The following is a 19,524-nucleotide window of genomic DNA, read 5'->3' as shown; positions in this document are numbered from 1 at the left end:
GATTTCTACGGGAGGGATACGCCAGCTATCACTATACTAGAAGGGGGTGTACTCACAAGCGGCCACCTGTGGCCAGGTACTACAGTACTTGTTGTTGACCGCCACCCTCACTTTTTCCTCGGTCCACTGGTTCTCTATGGGGAGTGAAGGGTGTGGTCAATTAAATCATGATTATCGGGAAGTATATTCAAAAAATTTATTTTACTAATGAAAATAACAATTTTCAATATTAAACTTACCCGATAATCATGTAGCTGATTCACACCCAGGCGGGGGGTGGGTGAAAAACCAGTGTACAAGACCAAAGGATAGCTAAGTATCCCGTATTTCATATAATCAGTTATCCACAATAACAATGAAATAATAAGTACCTGGTAAGGAAGTCGACTTGAACCGTTACTCTGCCTTTAATAAGATCGTCTTCCTTACTGAGCGCAGCGTTCCTCTTGGAAGGCTGAATCAACTCAAAGGTGCTAAAGTATACAGGGCTGCAACCCATACTAAAGGACCTCATCACAACCTTTAACCTCGGCGCTTCTCAAGAAAGAATTGACCACCCGCCAAATCAACAAGGATGTGGAAGGCTTCTTAGCCGACCGTACAACCCATAAAAAGTATTCAAGAGAAAGGTTAAAAGGTTATGGGATTATGGGAATGTAGTGGCTGAGCCCTCGCCTACTACTGCATTCGTTGCTACGAATGGTCCCAGGGTGTAGCAGTACTCGTAAAGAGACTGGACATCTTTGAGATAGAATGATGCGAACACTGACTTGCTTCTCCAATAGGTTGCATCCATAACACTCTGCAGAGAATGGCTCTGTTTGAAGGCCACTGAAGTAGCCACAGGTCCCACTTCATGTGTCCTTACCTTCAGCAAAAGCAAGGTCTTCTTCCTTCAGATGAGAATGTGTTTCTCTAATCAGAAGCCTGAATAGTAAGAAACTGAGTTCTTAGAACTTGGAAAAGAAGGTTTCTTGATAGCACACTATAAGGCTTCTGATTGTCCTTGTAAAGGTTAAGACCTTTTTAGATAGTACCTAAGAGCTCTAACTGGGCAAAGTACTCTCTCCAGTTCATTCCTCACCAAGTTGGACAGGCTTGGGATCTCGAACGACTTAGGCCAAGGACGTGAAGGAAGCTCGTTTAGCAAAAACCGAGCTGCAAGGAACATGTAGCCGTTTCAGATGTGAAAACAATGATCCTGCTGAAGGCGTGGATCTCACTTACTCTTTTAGCTGTTGTCAAGCACACGAGGAAAAGAGTTTTAAATGTGAGGTCCTTAAAAGAGGCTGATTGGAGAGGTTCAAATCTTGATGACATAAGGAACCTTAGGACCACGTCTAGATTCCAGCCTGGAGTGGACAACCGACGTTCCTTTGAGGTCTCAAAAGACCTAGGGAGGTCCTGTAGATCTTTGTTGGTGGAAAGATCCAAGCCTCTGTGGCGGAAAACCGCTGCCAACATACTTCTGTAACCCTTGATCGTAGGAGCTGAAAGGGATCTTACTTTCCTTAGATATAACAGGAAGTCAGCAATCTGGGTTACAGTGGTACTGGTTGAGGAAACTGCATTGGTCTTGTACCAGCTACGGAAGACTTCCCCTTGAGACTGATAGATTCTGAGAGTGGATGTCCCTCCTTGCTCTGGCAATCGCTCTGGCTGCCTCCTTCGAAAAGCCCCTAGCTCTTGAGAGTCTTTCGAAAGTCTGAAGGCAGTCAGACGAAGAGCGTGGAGGTTCGGGTGTACCTTCTTTACGTGAGGTAGACGTAGAAGGTTCACTCCTAGAGGAAGAGTCCTGGGAATGTCGACCAGCCATTGCAGTACCTCTAAGAACCATTCTCTCGCGGGCCAGAGCGGAGCCAACCAACGTCAGCCGTGTCCCTTTGCGAGAGGAGAACTTCTGAAGTACCCTGTTGACAATCTTGAACGGCGGGAATGCATACAGGTCGAGATGGAACCAATCCAGCAGAAAAGCATCCACGTGAACTGCTGCTGGGTCTGGAATCGGAGAACAATACAATAGGAGTCTCTAGGTTATCGAGGTAGCGAACAGATCTATGGTTGGCTGACCCCACAGGGCCCAAAGTCTGCTGCAAACATTCTTGTGAAGGGTCCACTCTGTGGGGATGACCTGACCCTTCCGGCTGAGGTGATCTGCCATGACATTCATACCGCCCTGAATGAACCTCGTTACCAGCGTGAGCTTTCGATCTTTAGACCAGATGAGGAGGTCCCTTGCGATCTAGAACAACTTCACGAAAGAGTCCCTCCCTGCTTGAAGGTGTAAGCCAGGGCTGTGGTGTTGTCAGAGTCCACCTCCACCACTTTGTTAAGCTGGAGGGACTTGAAGTTTATCAAGGCCAGAAGAACCGCCAACAACTCCTGCAATTGATGTGAAGTGTCCTTTGCTCCTGATTCCATGTTCTCGATCATTCCTGTCCGTCCAAAGTCGCACCCCAGCCCGTGTCTGATGTGTCCGAGAGGAGACGGCGGTCGGGTTTCTGAACAGCCAAAGGTAGACTTCCTTGAGAAGAAAGCTGTTCTTACACCACGCGAGAGAAGACCTCCTCTCTTCGGAAACAGGAACTGAGACCGTCTCTAGCATCATGTCCTTTATCCAGTGAGCAGCTAGATGATACTGAAGGGGGGGAGGTGGATTCTCCCTAACACGATGAACAGGGCCAGCAATGAAAGTGTCCCTGTTAGACTCATCCACTACCTGACTGAGCATCGGTTCCTTCTCAGCATGCTCTGGATGCATTCTAGGGCTTGGAAGATCCTTGGGGCCGACGGAAAAGCCCGAAAAGCTCGACTCTGAAGATCCATACCCAGGGAGACAATGGTCTGGGATGGGATGAGCTGAGACTCCTCAAAATTGACCAGGAGGCCCAGTTCCTTGGTCAGATCCATAGTCCATCTGAGAATCTCCAGACAGCGACGACTTGTGTGAGCTCTTAAAAGCCAGTCGTCTGACGGAGCCGGACACAAGATCATGGTACTGCTGCACAGTCTGTGAACTGTCAACCATGGGGAAGCGAGGAAGTACAGTGACAACCCGAAGCTGTCTAGACTGTCTGGGTCGTACAGACAACTCCTTATCGGGTTGCTGAGGTTGCCGCACTGCGTCACAACAAGTCACTTCTGCTGGTTGTTGAACGTCTTCCCAGTGACACACTGACTCCGTAAACAAAAAATCCTTTAACAAGGACTAAGCTTGGACTGTATGTCTTGCAACACAGCTCAAGGTCTATGGGAGCAGGTGTGGTAACAGACGGGGTTAGTGACTGAAGTGGAACCATTACCTTCCCTGGAAGCATGTTATGCTTAAATAAAAGTCCATAGGAGGCTACGCAGCTAAAGGCTCCTCTCCAAATGACAGAGTCCTCAAGGGAATATCAGAAGGAGGGAGAAAAGCACTTTCTCATCTACAGGGACCATATCCGAGAAAAGTTAAGTTCTCTCAGTGAGGGTTTCAATGGTGCAAAAGCAGCAGACTAGAAGGCAACATTATGAAACTGCTTGACAGTCTAGTGAGTTGGCAACAACCAAAGATGTATGACTGAGAAGCAAGCGGTAAGGTATGCCGAGCATGTTGTATGCAGAGCATGCTGTATGCAGAGCATGCTGTATGTAGAGCATGTTGTATGCAGAGCATGTTGTATGCAGAGCATGCTGAATGCAGAGCATGCTGTATGCAGAGCATGTTGTATGCAGAGCATGCTGTATGTAGAGCATGTTGTATGCAGAACATGCTGAATGCAGAGCATGCTGTATGCAGAGCATGTTGTATGCAGAGCATGCTGTATGCAGAGCATGCTGTATGTAGAGCATGCTGTAAGGTAAGCAGAGCGTGTTGCATGGCGTTTAACATTTCTCAGAAATTCCATGACCAGTGCTAGAGTGCTTCATGCATGCTTGCATGGGGTTTTAATATCAACATAATATTTACCTTACATTCATAACTCATGCCATATTTTGCGATATTGTTAAAAATATATTGTAAGGAATACATATATATTTTTATATAAGTAAGACAAATAACCTCCATTATCATAATGTTTGTGTAGGCATACATGTATATGATTACAAATGCAAGTTATGAAAGTAATGAGGTGTTATTATTGTCATTGTTATTTCTCAAGTTGAGGAGAAAGTGGCAGATGCATGCGTTGAGGTGGCTGACTCATAGCATGAGGTTGCTGCCTCAAGAGTTGCGCTTGCTGTAAGGGTTGCGGATGCGCAGTAGCAGGTTCCTGAGGAACGAGTTAAGGTTCCTGAGGTGTGAGCTGCGAGAGTTGAGATAGCGGCTGCGCAGAACGCAGTTCTTGTCTCGCGAGTTGAGGTTCCTGAGGAGCTAGCCTAAGCTGCAGCGAGTGCTGAGGTGGCTGCCTCATTGATGGAAGAGGTTGTCGTACCTCAAGAGATTGTTGCCTCGCTGGTGGAACCGCAAGCGGAAGCGGAGGAAGTAAGGCATAAGACTCCTGCTCCCATTGCTGAGGTTGCCTTAAGGAAGGTTAAGGTTGCTGCACAACGCTGGTAACTGGCAACTCAGAACGCGGTAAGGTAGCCTGAGGAACCTCAACTTCGTACGCCTGGCAGACTGGACTGCGGTGAGGCGGAGCTCTCGCAGGAGGAGGCGGAGGTTGCTGCACACTGCTGGTAACTGGCAACTCAGAACGCGGTAAGGTAGCCTGAGGAACCTCAACTTCGTACGCCTGGCAGACTGGACTGCGGAGAGGCGGAGCGTTCGCAAGAGGAGGTGTAACCTTCTCAGCCTGAAACTCACGCATTAAGACCCCAAGCTGCGACTGCATGGACTGCAGCAAAGTCGTCTTGGGATCAACAGACGATAAGGTCTGTTGTGGCATCGCCTTACCTCTCTTAGGAGGTGTGCAGTCACCTGAGACTGAGGAGAGTCAGAGCTAACCCAATGACTGCATCCGGGTTGTTGAACTCTAACTTCGTACGTCTGGCATAGGTCTGGACTTTACGTTTAAGAGGTCTTGAGACCTGAGACCAGCGTTTCTCCCCGAAATTTCTTCTGCAGACGAGCAAAATAAGGGCTCAATCGTCTGCGGGTGGGAGTGACGGTCTCTTAAGACACGCCCGCAACCACCGAGGATACTTCTGTGCGCCGATCAAGGCCTGCCGAACCCTTTTGCCCTTCGACATTGCTTCTCCCCTGGGCTTGGGAGCTTGCAAGAGGTCCCGGACTGGGAGGACGACTGGCACGCACAGAAGTACCCTCACGCACAACACTGACACACTTTGCGCTAATCACTTATCACTTTTGATTTTCTGTTTGCACTTATTTCACTGAACTCGAAACTTTAAGTGGTTTGTACCTGAAACACGCAATTCTATCCTTTCTCAAAAGTTAGTAATTGCGAAAACAGAATTACAATGTAACAGAAAAATCTAATGAAAGATAAATAATTCAGTGGCTGGAAAGAGACTAAACACTAGATCAAATAAACTACGTTTAAAATCTCTCACCGCATAAAGCTTGAGAACAAGAAAAACTCTAGAAACGTTTACCTTCTTCCCCTAAAGAGACTAGGGAGAAGAGCAAAAACGATAACAACGTTACTCGCTTGAACGAAACGTTTATCCTCCTCTTTCTCCCTCCGTCTCTATCTCTCTCTCTCTCTCTCTCTCTCTTGACTTAGAACCTGAGAGAAGAGCCCAATCATATATATCGTTAAAACATATTATTGTTAAAGGAAAATATTTCCCAAAATGAAAAGTTCCTTTGTAGAATTAAAACCATTAAGTTAAGAAAGAATGAACAAAACGCTAGACACGGTTACTCTTACTGCAACGTGACACCGTGAAAATTCTCTCTCTATCGTAACGATAGAGCGCAAGTTGAACGTTCTGAAACGTCAACAACTGCAGAGACAAAACAAAACGTTAGTTCAACTTTGAAAACAGTACGAGACTATCAAAGAAATTCTTTCAAAAACATTAAAATAGCATAATATGTTAACAGGTAAAACCGAAATGACGGGCTCAATGTTAATTAACTTCGGTACAAGAAAAGACCGCCTACCATTAGGAAAGGTCGAATATATAAAAATTAATTTTAATAATTTTATAATAAAAGGAAGTTAATCGAAGAGGCCTATAAAAGGCGGAGAGATATAAAATAAATCTATAACTTTGTTAAGCAAAATTAAGAAAGAGAGTCTATACTCTCTTAGACACCAACACTTCCGTCTAAGGGAAGGGTCGGCCATTTAAAGGTGAAAGAGAGTTCATACTCTCTTCGTCACCATAATTAAATTAATTCCAAAAGCTAACTAAGCTAATATAGAAGTTTCTAGTATAGCGAATAGCTGCAAATTTTAGAGAAATACTTCACCAAACCGTGAACAATACTCCAAAATCATAAGCGTATCCAAGAACGTCTTGCCGGAAGCACGACAGAGGAAAAAGTGAGGTGGCGTCAACAACAAGTACTGTAGTACCTGGCCACAGGTGGCGCTTGTGAGTACACCCCCTTCTAGTATAGTGATAGCTGGCGTATCCCTCCCGTAGAATTCTGTCGGGCAACGGAGTTGACAGCTACATGATTATCGGGTAAGTTTAATATTGAAAAATAATACTTCATAGTATTTTGCGTTGGAACAGACTGAGAGAAGGACTGTAATTGTTTAAAGTTGTATGATCGTTAGGCACATATGCCCAACAAAATCATATTTTGGAAGGAAACAGTGTACCAATGTGTGTTGAGCATATTCCAGCGCACTGTTCAATGTATAAATCTGATTGGCAGAAATTTTATGGGATGAGCCAGATATGGATGCCCATATTATATTTTTAAAATTTATAAAAGTTTTCATTGAAACTTAAAATAAATTTCCACCATTCAAATTTTTAATGAATTTATTTCATACTGTATATGTAGTTTTTAAGATATATTTTTAACTTTTAACTAATGCATAAATGATGTGCAAATATATTAATGTACTACTGTATATATGAATATGCATGTATACGTGTACGTATAGCTTTGAAGGACTTCTTCAGTCCCCCCAGTGCTTGGGCTTTAGTCCTAAACCCCATATATCATAAACATCATTGCCTACTTGAGGTAATCAAAGGCACCCACATCATCCTTAAAGAAAACAAGACCCACGAATGGCTTGAGCTTTCAGCATCGTGAACCACAAACTGATTCTAAAATAATAACTATGAATACATCCAGCCACAGCTCTTCTCACTTATGTACAGCTACTCATTTACACCTATTCATAAGTCCTCATCTACCTTAACTTTATCTTCATCCAAATAACAACTATGAATGCATCGTCCCTGCTCTTCTCACCATTACACAACTGCTCATTACCCCTTTTCCTCAACTCCCAACTTCCATCTACAGTGCTTTATCATCATCTAAATCAGTGGTTCCCAACCTGGGGGAAATTTGAAGCTACCAGGGGGGAAATAATTACACTACTTACTAACTAAAAAAGTATCAGGTGATAAAGCTAGCCCTGATATTGATACACTGGTGCACAAGAAGCAGCCCCAACCTTCTCACTAATTCCTTTTATTTTGCTACTAGCCGCTCTCCATATACTGATGAACAAATAGTTACAGAGTAAAATGGATAGAGAGCGGTTAGTAACAACTAACCTCATAGCTCTATGGCTATGCGGTTAGTTGTTACTAACCGCTCTCTATCCATTTTACTCTTTAACTATTTGTTTATCAGTATACTTGTATAATGGAAAAATAAATTAGTAAGTCGTCACAGTGTGTTTCAACTACTCTTTCCCTCATACACATGAAGGGGGAAATCTGGAGGGTTGCACTGGGTGCAGGGGGGAAATGACAGGAAAAAGGTTGGGAACCACTGATCTAAATAATAACTAAATATATCTCCAGCCAATGGTTTTCCCCATTTTATATATCAATTGTTCTTACAGCTACTTACTTGCATCTTTTCCTAACTCAAACCCATTTACCTTGGCCTTAATATTTAAACAAATAATAATATACATACAGCCAATGCTCTTCTCGCTATAGTGGAACCTTGACATACGAACTTAATTCGTTCCGTTACCATCGTTGTATATCAAAACAGTTGTATCTCAAAGCAGTTTTTCCCATTTAAAATAATGTAATATGTATTAATCCGTTCTAGCGCTATTAAACCACACCAAAACACAGCAAAATTACATATAATATACACAATTTATACACAAATAAACGAGTAATAACACACATAATGATAAAATAACATAGTGATGTGATAAATGATAATAAATTTAGTAAGATCAATAAAAAAAAAATAAAGGAATTCAACTTACCACAACGAAAGATGACGTGAGGCCAGCAGGAGGAGGAGGTAGGGAGGGGTAGCAGGGAACGATTTGTTTTCTTTTCATTTACGTACGTACACTAATAACTACGTAATAAACAAATATGAAATAACATTGCTAAACAAATTTTTATTTAGTTTTTTAATTGTGTAAACACTTACTCATCATCACCTTCATGTCTGGCCTTTTTGGCCTCACTTTCCAGACTTTCATCACTTTCAGGTCTGGGCCTATCGTGCCAACTCTTTGGGTTGTCTTTATTTTTCGCGATTTTATTCATCTTCACTTTTCTAGCATTCATTCGTCATTTTTATCTAATTAATCATTCTAAACGCCTTCTTATCCCTCATTCCACGTATTCCCATTCTTATTTTCCATTCCTTCTCGCATTTCCCAAATTCATAGATTTCGCTAATTTATTTGATTTAGCGTAGATTTATCTTAGGAAGTGTGCTACTGCAAGGTCCAGACAATCTGAACACATGCACTCACGCTACCGCTTCCCCGTCTCGTCTCTTTGTCATTTTGTTTCGTTCTTATTTCTCACTGGCGTTTTACTTAACTGTATCCAATAATAATGCATGTAATATTCACATTTTAGTATCGTATTTATAATTAAAAACATAGCGAACTATAATCTTATGCATTGTTTACATTCAAATCAGCTGATCAACCCTGCCTAGTCCGTCGTCAACCTCAATTTTTGAATCAAATAATTCCCTTATTAATAAGACATGCTACCGCCGATGCAAGATATTTTATAGTTTTTAGCTCTGTGGTGCTTGATTATACAGCGTCAAAAGAGATTTAGCAAAGAAAAAAAAGATTTCATTTATTACACAGAGAGAGAGAGAGAGAGAGAGAGAGAGAGAGAGAGAGAGAGAGAGAGAGAGAGAGAGAGAGAGAGAACCATTCATATTTCTCTCTCACACCAAATATTTTATTTCGTTTTGGAAGCATTATTGCCTTTTCGAAAACATTTTCTTGGATTTTTTTCTTATCACCTGCTTTGTCTTTAGCTTTGTGACCCATGGTAAATAATAAAATAGACAAAATAACACAAAAAATAGACAGAAATACTGTACAACGAACTACACAACGAAGTTTTAAGGATGCAGCAATAACAAACAAACAGACCGAACGCCATCTATCGGTCGCCTATAGAACTATCACATCCCAAAATCGTATCTCAAATACTTCGTTGTATATCAAAGCATATATTTTCGAAAATTTTCTGTTGTATCTCAAAACATTCGTGGTTCCAGTGTATTGTATTATAAATAGAAACTTGTTATTTCCTCCAATCTGTACAGCAACAAAATTAAGACTCATAACCATTTTCCTTTACCCAAATATACTTGTACATTTTTTACCTGACACTATATTTTCTACAATGCAGACCAATTTCAAAAGCTTTTCCTCAAAACACTCTCCATATTCCTTTGCTACAGGAATTCATGTCTCAGCTCTCCAAGTCAAACCTCCCTTTCTCTCTTGTTCTGTGGCTATCCTATCCCTTACAAACTATCAGATAAAGAAATAAATAGTATTAGAAGGGGTATTAATTTTGAACAATTGAAATTAGAGACAAAATTAGAGGAATGATGTATGACATATACTATAAATACGCGAGTCGGGGACACAAAGGGTCGCACTGAGAAAGGAGAGCGTCGGGATGGTATCACGACGCGACTAGAGAACTTACTGAGGGTCGAGACCCAAGCTAACACGCGACCTGGCTCGGGACTAGCCTCAGGGCACGTATCCTTCCGCCTGAGGTGGTCCTCACAGAAAACGGAAGTAGGGTAAACTACACAAAACTCTGGTCGGTTGAGAGGAGATTCCAAGTACCTCCTAAGAAAGTAGTTCGAGGTAAGTCTCCGAGTTTGAACAAATATCCATTATACCTTCATTGACTACATTAAGGGATGGGCATCTTTGATCCCTAATAGAACCAATGAACAAATATGGTAAATTCTACCAGTGAACTCGTACGGCTTTGCGATATCACTTGCTCCTGCAGATAGTCTGTAATTTCACCAACTCCATTGTGTTCATTTGTTGTAATTAGCTACAGCATAATTTTTTCTCAAATACAGATAGTTATTTAACCTAAATCAAATACTGTACAATATACCTACAGAGAGAGAAGTTTTGTTAAAACCATTTTACTGAGAATTTCCTTTTACTTATTCTGTAAGAACTTACCTTGCGGGCAATTGGCATCCGGTTGAACACATTCCACAAGATGATTCCAACCACAACATTATCTCTCAGGTAGAATATAACCCCTTTACCATAGTCCTCACCCTTGACCGGTGCATGAGGTGCGCTTGAATGTGCTAAGGAAGTTTCAGTGGCCATCTATAAAAATAAATATCTTATTGAATGAGTAAATCTATAGAGTTGAAAAGCTAAAATTAAATCTGCAAAAAATTGCTTGTTACCCAGATAACTCATAAAATTTTGAGTTTTGTAACATTTAACCTATGACCAAAGCAAAAAAGGTACACTCAAAACCACAATAAATTGTCCTGTATTCTTACAATAGCACTGAAATTTTAAGGCCTTTAAAATATTCTTCTCAGAGAGAATAAACAGTAAATAATTTAGGTAGTTTTTCAGTTTGTAGCAACATGATAGGCAAAAATTTCAACTCTATTTCTATATGAAGCAAATTGGTTATCACTCCCATTTATCAAATCAAAACAGTATATAGGTACGAGCTACATGGAACAAGATATATTTATACTAAACTAAATTCAAAAGTTCAACTTCTGGAATTTGACATACAGTATTTACTTCAGAGTTTGAAAACTGAGGACCACCATCCCTCCAAGCAGGGCAATTTAGTATTCCATAAGTGTTTCATATCATTTGCATAAAAATAAACCCAATTTTTAAAGTAACATTATCTATATCAATACTTACCTGAAATTCATGAATTTGCCCATCAGTCTCTTCACTCACAGTGAATCAGATTTTTTTTCTTTTCCATACTAATAACTCAGGAGAAACCAAACTAATAACGCAGAAGAAACCAAGAGGGTGACAATGGGGAAAGTGTTATTTACACAGTATTCCCCACTATGTCATGCTGGTAGGAACATAAGGTTTACATAAAATCTTTAAAGTTATCTTATTTCCATTTTGGCCCTGCTTTTAATTTGAAGACTGAACAGCATATGAATTTTGGGTCAGTATTGAAACCACCATCTACACGTCTTTATGTCAGTCTACCATACGTCAGTTCCGTCTTCATGTTGGTTTAATAAACAGTATACAGTATCAGTTCTGACTTTATATCGTTATCATTAAACGTTATACATGGAAATAAGACCTGTGCTACGCCGTTTCACACGACCTTAAGTTGGTGTCTACTTCAAGCAATAACAATGAAAAATGGCTTAAAAACAAATTTTTAAAAATTCCATTCTAAATTAGTAAATACATAATTTACAATGAAAATAGTAGTAGTATACATACTATGAACAGCAAATGTCATAAATATGTATGAAGGAAAATATAAAATGCCTTTGGCAACTTCGTTTCAATCCTCCTGAAAGGTGTTCAGTACAGTACTGGTTCTAGAGTGTAACTTTAACTCGACTGAAGCGGTGCTGGCTTCATTACTTTTAGTTGAGCAATTATATATTTCATGAATGGTTGTTATCAGTACATGGTTAATTCTTAATTTAAAACTGTTAAGGATAAACTATAGTAAGCTTAAATATATGCTGTACAGTACTACCCTTTGTCCATGCAGCAATCCAAATTATGAATAGTGAGGGATTGTTTTCTCTCTTTTCTTAAGTATATTATACATATATAGTATGCATGTATGTACATAGTTTATTTTATGTGCATTAATCAGACTCATGACAAAAATAGATTTCCTAAGTAGTGTAGAAAAGGATTCCGTTGTAACCTGAGGACCTCGTATATATCTAATTTTCTTGGTATTTTGTATATCAGGTTATAAGATGGCATTGGTATTTGATGATGTTTATAGTTTTAATAATTATGTTTAGTTTAATGCCATTCCGTTTAAGAGTTCAGTTACTTATAACATAAGGGAAAGTTTGTGTTGAGGTACTATTGTGTTCGTAAGATTGAATTCAGGGTGTGTGATTTGTGTTTTTGCATCTTGCCACAACATATAACAGCATAACACAGATTTTACTTTTGATTTTACTATTTTAGGATAAGTGACATACATCAAACCGACGTAAACTGTGGTACTAAACTGTTTGTATTTAAATTTACTCTAAAAAGTCAAAGCACCACACCTGTTCTGTTTCTGATCTTATTCCTTCCCCAGTCTCTTCCACAACAGCTTTGGGAGTGTCTTTGGCAGTTGCTTTCGCAAAAACCCCAACGGTGGGTAAAGATGAGTCAACAATGCCGATCGCTTCATATCCAACATCTGGCCCAAGATCAGACCAGAACATACTCTGATGCCAGTATGGTTTCCCTGTCAAAGAAAATTAAAGTTATTATAATTTTATAGCTATAGTAAGTAGAATTTTTTAAAGTAATGAAATGTGATGAAGCTGGTCAATCAAGAATTTTCAAAAGCAAGGTCAGATACATAATACTTATAATTTTTTACCTGCACCAGTCATGTTTTCTCCTGCCAGCCTTCCCGATACAATGGCATGGTCATGATGTTCCACACGTCGACGGCCCAACTTGATGTCATAGAAGCATGCTGCGTCACCAGCCTAATGGAACAAATATTAATGAAAAACTTTTGAGTGAAAATAGTTCAAGCATTGTTTCACACAAAGTAAAAAATAAAGAAATCTAGCAGTACGGCATTTCTCTAGTTATTTGGACATTCTTTTGCTTCATTTTATTCTCATACACACATGCCTTAACTGATCACTACAAAGACAATGAACTCAATTCTAAACCAGTAGATAAGAAAAAGGAATGAAAACATTCATTCCCATGGCCATGAAGAAGGCTGGCTAATCATTTACATTCGTCGGAAAGGCTAGGCATTCCATAAATCTTTATGAGCATCCACTCAAAATTATTTAACGCTAAATAGAATAGGTCTGGAAGCAAAAGACAAAAAGTCGATTTAACAGTCTGTCTGGGGCTCTCTTAAGGTAACGGAGGACTTTGGTCACACGCCCAATCGATATTTGCAGTATTTGAAAGCATAGGAATGTTTGGTAAAGGAGGGCTGACAAAAACATATTACAGTATACACAATAAACAATAGCATTAACAAAAATACTCAGTAGGTTGCCCATCAATTTCACACCCACAAAGCAGACATGACCATCATCACAACGTTATACACATAAAAAAATAAATAGTTACAAGAAAATAAATGCAATGCAAAAGGGGAAGGGTAAAATAGAATAATCATTAAATAAAAAATAAAAATCAGTAAAATCATTAACCAAACAAATTGGATGCAAAAATGACTAAAAGTAGCAAAGCAAGGGAAGATGGCAAAGCAGAGAAAAGGATGGTACACACTGTAGGTAAAGCTCACAAACGGCAAAACTTGGATATCAACTTGAAGATAACACTGCAAAGTTACACAGTAAAGTGAGTTACATATAATATTAACCCTTTTACCCCCAAAAAGGACGTAACGGTACGTTTCACAAAAGCCATCCCTTTACCCCCATGGAGGTACCAGTACGTCCTTGCAAAAAATGCTATAAAAATATTTTTTTCATATTTTTGATAATTTTTTGAGAAAATTCAGGCATTTTCCAAGAGAATGAGACCAACCTGACCTCTCTATGACAAAAATTAAGGCTGTTAGAGCAATTTAAAAAAATATACTGCAAAATGTGCTGGGAAAAAAATAACCCCCTGGGGGTTACGGGTTGGAAATTTCCAAATAGCCTGGGGGTAAAAGGGTTAATTGATGGTCTGAGCATGGACATGACAGGCTTTTCAGTTATGATCAAAGGTGGTGCAAATAGGATTTCATGTTTGAAATTTAGGCAACATACGGGTAATAGGATTGAAGCAAACAAACCCAAGTTTCATTATCGTCACCCTCATAAAGTAACTGCCTAAGTAATTTTCTCCACTTATTGGGAAATAAAAAAACCTTCTCATTTCCTAATTCTTTATATCATTGTATTAAGCTTCAATTCACAAATTCTAATTCACAAATTCTTCTGTTAAGAATTTGTGAATTGAAGCTCAAGTCAATGATATAAAGAATAAGGAAATGAGAAGGTTTTTCTTTGATTTCCCAACAAGTGGAGAAAATGACTTAGGCAGTTACTTTATGAGGGTGACGTTATGTAAAAACTGTGAAAGGGCAAAAAACTTCATGTCTTTGTGTCAGTTTAAATATATAGTCAGCCCTCTATATTTGCAGAGGTTAGGTAACAAAGATATCTGCAAAGATCGAGAGTCAGTGAATGCTTGCTGCCTTAAGGTGGGTCAACTCATAACCTACCAACTCGCTGACCATTGCCTTACCTGCAGTTGACCAAAACACTAGGTAACCACCTGTACTGCACTATATTGTTTTTCCATGTGGTTTCTATTATGGTATTTAAGTTCTTACTAATTTTGAGAGGTACTTGTAAATTATTAACAGTTACAGTACATAACACGAAAGTCATCGCCCCACCATGATTTGTATATGTATCAACAAAACACTTGTTCATATCTAACAGCACTCACTGATAGTGTAGAGTAAAAAAAGTCACTGATAGATGATGGTTGAAGTGCACCCGAAATTGAAAACAAAAGTACGAAAATTATTTAATGAAGCACAATTACCTTTTAAAAATCCTGATATTATAGAATGTGATAATGTCAGTCTGCTGACGAAATTGAATGTTATGTTTAAAGGTTTAGTAAACAGTATAATACTACAAATACACTATTAATAGTTCACTGAACCTATGAATACTTATCCTACCACAAGTGAAAAATATGATAAAGAAACTGTAAAACATCATTTACGTTTACAAAGTTCTAGCTGTAAAATGTAACGCACTAACGTCTTAAGTATACGCTACACATAAACTACAGTACATAGTGTACGTGAACTGGAAAGAGCCCTTATCTAGACAGTCTTGTCTAAACAATCATAAACTAACTAACTCTCAGCAAAAATCATTATGTTATATGTACGTAAATATATATATATGAGAGAGAGAGAGAGAGAGAGAGAGAGAGAGAGAGAGAGAGAGAGAGAGAGAGAGAGAGAATCTTTCTTTTAACTGTATTGCAAATTTGTATTTTTCATCAGCATCATATATCACTTATACATAATGTATGTATGGAATTCCTTTGATAATTTTTATTATTGTAATTACTATACAATGGGTTTACAAATGAATAGTTGACATGTGTTAGCTAGAAACAGTATTTCATGTATATCTGTCAGCGAGAGGTGGCTGCTGTGCTGTCCAGAGAGGGAGAGGTGGTGTAGACGACCAGATGCAAAGGAGCGCGGGTCGGTTTGTAAACGTTGACTGGCGAGAGTACTTGTTGTGAAACCGGAAATGGGTGTATTTTATCTAATAAGTCAAATAGAGTACTTGTCACGTAACTAGAAATGGGTGAATTCTTATTTAATAACTTATATGGTTCTCTGTATCGCAAATAGCTGGATTGCGAAGATAAAACATGCGAATATCGAAGGCTGACTGCATTCACAGATTACTACCAGTTTTCAAAGAAATCAAGTGTAGAATGAATGTATAAATAAGAGTATACAGTATTACTTTCTTTTAAACATACTCAATTTCTTATTGAGAAATTACCTTATTAAATACTAAAGTATCCACTTTTTATATACATGCTTCTATATCACATTTCTAATTCAAAAGTAATATGTTTTCTTTGAAACTAAATATAACTCACCACCCACAGGTTGGAGCGAGCTTCTAATTCTGCATTAACCCTAAAGCCACCGTGCGTCTCATCAATCTCAAGACCTGACGTCTCTGCTAATTGCACATTTGGTTCCAAACCAACAGCTACAATAACATGGTCAGTTACAATCTGAAATGCAAACCACCAGTTACTAAATGATGTCCCCATAACTATAGTCTATTTCTTTTAGCGATGCATATTTGCACCGACTCACAGCGGTGCCCTTTCAGCTCGGAAAAGTTTCCTGGTCGCTGATTGGTTAGAATTATCTTGTCCAACCAATCAGCGATCCGGAAACTTTTCCGAGCTAAAAGGGCACCGCTGCGAGTCGGTGCAAATATACATCGCTAAAAGAAATGGACTATAGTAAATTCATAAAAATGGCACTAGCCCATAGTACTTTCAAACAATTTATTTTTCTAAAATTCAAGAAACAGTATGAACTCATTCATTAACAAATAAAAAAAAAATACACACCTCGTCGCCAGAGTTTAGAATTAAGGACACCTTTCCATCCTCTGTAGTTTTTGCACTTTTAACATAAGAATTTGATACAATGTTCACTCCCTCTGACTTGACTTTCTGAGTAGTCCAATTAGAGAGGTAATCTGGTAGAACTTTACCCATGTTCCCTGATTCAGGAAATATCTGAGTGACAGAGCCATTGGAACTCTTAACTGGGGGGGGGGGGAGAGAAAAAATTTACATGAATTGGCAATACCTCACAATATGATTAGTATAATTTCATCATCAAATAAAAAAAAAAATTCTTTGGAAATATCTTTTCCTCTACAAATGAACTTTACATCTCAGAATTTGTCGCTATGTTATCAAATATTAAAACTTTATTCAAAATAATATATCACAAAACCTGTCAATCTACAAGTTATTATATATATAAAACTTATTGCAATACAATAAAGAAAATTCCTAATTCTGAGTTTCTAAAAGAAATACTATATACACGTACAAGCAATCACTTCAAATAGATCACCAATGTTGTCAATATACTTCCAGCTATATTCACTACACGGTCACCTTTGGTTTGTTGATTATGTACCTACGCAATTAATAAAAGGTAAAAACTAATGTAGGTAGCAGCAGTAGGGGACTCAGCAGTATGAAGCTTCATCTGTGGTGGAAATGTGGGAGGTTGGGCTGTGGCACCCTAGCAGTACCAGCTGAACTCGGCTGAGTCCCTGGTTAGGCTGGAGGAACGTAGAGAGTAGAGGTCCCCTTTTTTGTTTGTTTCTTGTTGATGTCGGCTACCCCCCAAAATTGGGGGAAGTGCCTTTGGTATATGTATGTATGTAAAAACTAATGTGTCAAAAAACAATAAAAGAAAATTTGTACTTACCCATGTGTCCAAGAGCACAAGCAAGCTCAGACCCGAGGAAACCTCCACCGACAATTGTAAGATGTTTTCCTTCCTTAACAACATCATGCAAACTCTTGTAATCAGCAACAGTGCGGAACAGAGTTACATGCTTTTTAACATCATCTCCAGCTCTCTCTAATACAGGTAAGGATTTAGGATGGCCCCCTGTAAAAAAATGATTTCTCTAATTATTCAATGACATAATCATAATAAAATCACAAATTTTAAGTAATTTGTATTTTTCCTAACAGTACTTAACTCGAACTACTTTCTTAGGAGTATCTGGGATCTCCTCCCATCTGACCAGTTTTGTGTAGTTTACCCTAAACCCATTTTCTATGAGGGGCGACTTCAGGCGGAGTGATACGCGCCAAGGCTAACCCCGGGTCAGAGAGCATCATAATAAAACAGCAATCATATGGAATTCCATGGTGACAGCCATAGGTAAAAATTATTGAATCATATAAAATACCAAGTAATGTAAATAACCTACCGATAGTCCTTAGTATTATGGGTAAGAAAAAGAAGAGCTCTTACAAATAACTGAGTACATTTACATAAAGAGTAACTGTCAACCTATGTAAAAATTTGCATATTTAAGAGATTTAATTTTTCTTCAATGGAATTATGCCAGAATTGTTACTTAACCTCTGGACAGGCAGAGAACATTCAACATCTGTGATAAACAGTGGAAGCCACAGACGCCTAAGCTAAAAGATACAAGGAAAATCTAAACGTTTTTTATGAACAGAGAAGAATCATTGGACAGAGCTGGGCAAATTGGATCTCCTCAGAACTTTCCTGAAAAATATGTGATTTTGCATTAACCCTCTGAGGATCCAATGACACTAGGGTGTCATCCGTTTGAGTAAGCGTAAGTGCACCAATGGCAATACTTATTTCGCGGAAATATACGCTAAAACTTGCAGTACCACCTCAGGAAAACGAGATTTACATGTGTTTGGGCAGATTCTTACTCTACTTGTGAACAAGACAAAAAATGAATAGAAACAGCTCATTCGCTAAAAAATCAGCGTAAATCAGTCAGCGGCGATTTTTTAATGTTTAAAATTGGGTTTACAGTCTTTTTCACAGAAATACTTCAGCTCTATCCTTTGTGATTTACTGTACAGTATAGTTTAAAAGTGACTGAGCATTGACAAATATATTTTTTTGTTAGCAATTATCAATCATCTTGAGAAGTGTTTACATGTTTATTATGTATTTTCTTTTTTCACAGATAAAGACTTTTGCTTGTTCAAAGCATTGCTGGAGGGAGGAATACAATGGCAAAGGGAAGTCGGAAGCTCACTCCCCATGAAACTCTTGCTCGCTCATTCCCATATGATGAACCATCTTCGGGATACAAGTGTGTTCTCTGGAGGCGACAACTGCCAGAATTGCGGTCTGAGAGCAGCAGCAACTCTGGAGATAGGGTTCTCTTAAATTTGTAGGTAGTAGTTTGGCCAGGGCACCAGCCACCCGTTGAGATACTACCGCGAGTTATTGGGTCCTTTTGACTGGCAAGACGGTAGTACATTGAATTCCTCTCTCTGGTTGATTACGGCTCATTTTTCTTTTGCCTACACGTACACAGATTAGTACGATTTATTCTTCCCACATTCTTCTCTGTCCTCATACACCTGACAACACTGAGGTTACCAAAAAATTCTCCTTCAATCAGGAGGTTAACTACTGGACTGTAATTGTTTAGGGGCTATTTCATCTTGGTAAGGGTAGAAGAGAGACTTTTAGCTATGGTAACCACCTCTTCTAAGAAGACATTCCAAAATCAAACCATTGTTCTCTGGCCCCAGTACCATGGTCTTCCACTGTCTTGGGTTAGTTCTCTTTGAGGGGCTCAAAGGGCAGTTCTGATAGGGCTTATGAGTACTCTAGTTATATCCCACTGTGGCACCCTCGTTGCCTGGGAGGGACATG

General features: G+C 39.1%; 1 protein-coding gene across 2 annotated transcripts in view; it reads right to left on the bottom strand.

The window, feature by feature from the left end:
- AIF (Apoptosis inducing factor) overlaps positions 1–19,524 on the bottom strand; it is a 115,686-nt gene that overhangs the window by 13,990 nt on the left and 82,172 nt on the right. For both annotated transcript variants that reach the window (XM_068382177.1, XM_068382185.1), the window contains 6 exons: positions 17,563–17,748; positions 16,683–16,882; positions 16,194–16,334; positions 12,943–13,054; positions 12,620–12,804; positions 10,539–10,694 (listed from right to left, as the gene is read on the bottom strand). In XM_068382177.1, coding sequence (XP_068238278.1) covers positions 10,539–10,694; positions 12,620–12,804; positions 12,943–13,054; positions 16,194–16,334; positions 16,683–16,882; positions 17,563–17,748 — 980 coding nt within the window. The remainder of the gene's footprint in view (positions 1–10,538; positions 10,695–12,619; positions 12,805–12,942; positions 13,055–16,193; positions 16,335–16,682; positions 16,883–17,562; positions 17,749–19,524) is intronic.

Source organism: Palaemon carinicauda, chromosome 1 (genome assembly GCF_036898095.1).
Source record: "Palaemon carinicauda isolate YSFRI2023 chromosome 1, ASM3689809v2, whole genome shotgun sequence".
Lineage (NCBI taxonomy): Eukaryota > Metazoa > Arthropoda > Malacostraca > Decapoda > Palaemonidae > Palaemon > Palaemon carinicauda.
Note: the sequence above shows the minus strand (reverse complement) of the source record. Positions and strands in the feature narration are given on the sequence as shown.